The 1,175-nt window shown below is 48.8% G+C and overlaps 1 protein-coding gene across 1 annotated transcript; it reads right to left on the bottom strand.

The window, feature by feature from the left end:
• Positions 1-152: 152 nt before the first annotated feature.
• Positions 153-692, bottom strand: MELLADRAFT_63097 (uncharacterized protein; the record flags this gene model as incomplete). The annotated part of the gene is made up of 2 exons (XM_007409772.1): positions 153-541; positions 668-692. The coding sequence occupies 2 exons, from the start codon at positions 690-692 to the stop codon at positions 153-155; spliced, it is 414 nt and encodes a 137-aa protein (XP_007409834.1).
• Between the last annotated feature and the right edge of the window lie 483 nt (positions 693-1,175).

The raw sequence follows: 1,175 nt of genomic DNA, 5'->3' as shown, positions 1-1,175 counted from the left end.
AAATGAAAATTTACACAAAATGGAAAAAAGCAGAAACTGAGATGTGGAATGAGTCATGAGAAGTGATGATACATGTACAAAAAATGAGTTATTGGAACAATGAAAATGAGAGAGGCAATTGGTCAGTCTAGACTCTGGATGCGGCAAGAAGGTTATCTACACTGTTTCTTTTGTTTGTCACTAGCAAAGAAGCCACCAAGTTCATTGCAAAAAGCAAGGATCTGTGCCAAAATTTCTTTGGTTTTGGCGGGAGTGCCGCGATTGAGGTAGAGGGTGTTGTTTGTCTTGTGGCAGTTGTTGTGGAGGCCATAGATTTCCCTGAAAAGGGCTTGGAAGTTTTTCTGTTTCTTTGTAAACATGCTTTCCACAGAAGTGAGCATCTTGGCCATATCTTCACCGATCTTGGTGGGTTTGTTGTCAACCAATGTATTGGATGGGTTACGGACAATTGCTTCCAAGGTAGAAGCTGTGGGTGCGCCCAGAACTGTAGGTTGTGGATTGTTTGGAGGCAAGGAGGTAGATGCGACCGGAGCGCTCGGAACTGTGAGTTGGGAGTAGTTTGGGGGCAACACGGCGGACGTGAGGAATGGAGCGGGAGGCCTAACAATTGAAGAATTGCAGATATTGTTAGCATGTCAACAAGGTATGTTTTGTTCAGAACACCTACATGTTTTGTGATACAGGGAAACCATTGTATGGTCCTGGCGTTGGGAGGCGCGGTGAAGTGGGGATGGGAGCGTACAAAGGGGCACTGGTTTGCGGCTGTGATGCTGCAGGACGGCCTTTGAAATCAGTGCAATGCTGGCTTAGCTGTGATGTGGTGATTGGCTTGGGAGTGGGCCCGTTAAGTACAAACAAAAAGCTTGAAACCACGTGTGGCACAGTAGGTGTCAGGATGGCGGCGCGGGCCTTTGAACAATGGGCGCACCATAGCATGTTTTCTGAAAATTGGGTGCGTCTAGGCGCCACTGGCGCGTTGAGCGCGGCCTCTCACAGTGCAAAAAAAAAAGAGTCAAAAATTTGTATTTCAGCATTACGATCAGTCAAATGTGACTTGATCGGGGTTCCACGCTCCGGCAAGCCTGGCTCGCAGCGCTGCGCAGCGCTGAGAGCCTTCAAACTGGCAGCGCTGCGCCTTTCAGGAGGCCCAATCCTGGGTAGTGTCAGTGGCAGCG

Source organism: Melampsora larici-populina (assembly GCF_000204055.1).
Source record: "Melampsora larici-populina 98AG31 unplaced genomic scaffold MELLAscaffold_17, whole genome shotgun sequence".
In the NCBI taxonomy this organism is placed as follows: domain Eukaryota; kingdom Fungi; phylum Basidiomycota; class Pucciniomycetes; order Pucciniales; family Melampsoraceae; genus Melampsora; species Melampsora laricis-populina.
The sequence above is the reverse complement of the archived record's forward strand: the minus strand, read 5'-3'. Positions and strand labels throughout refer to the sequence as shown.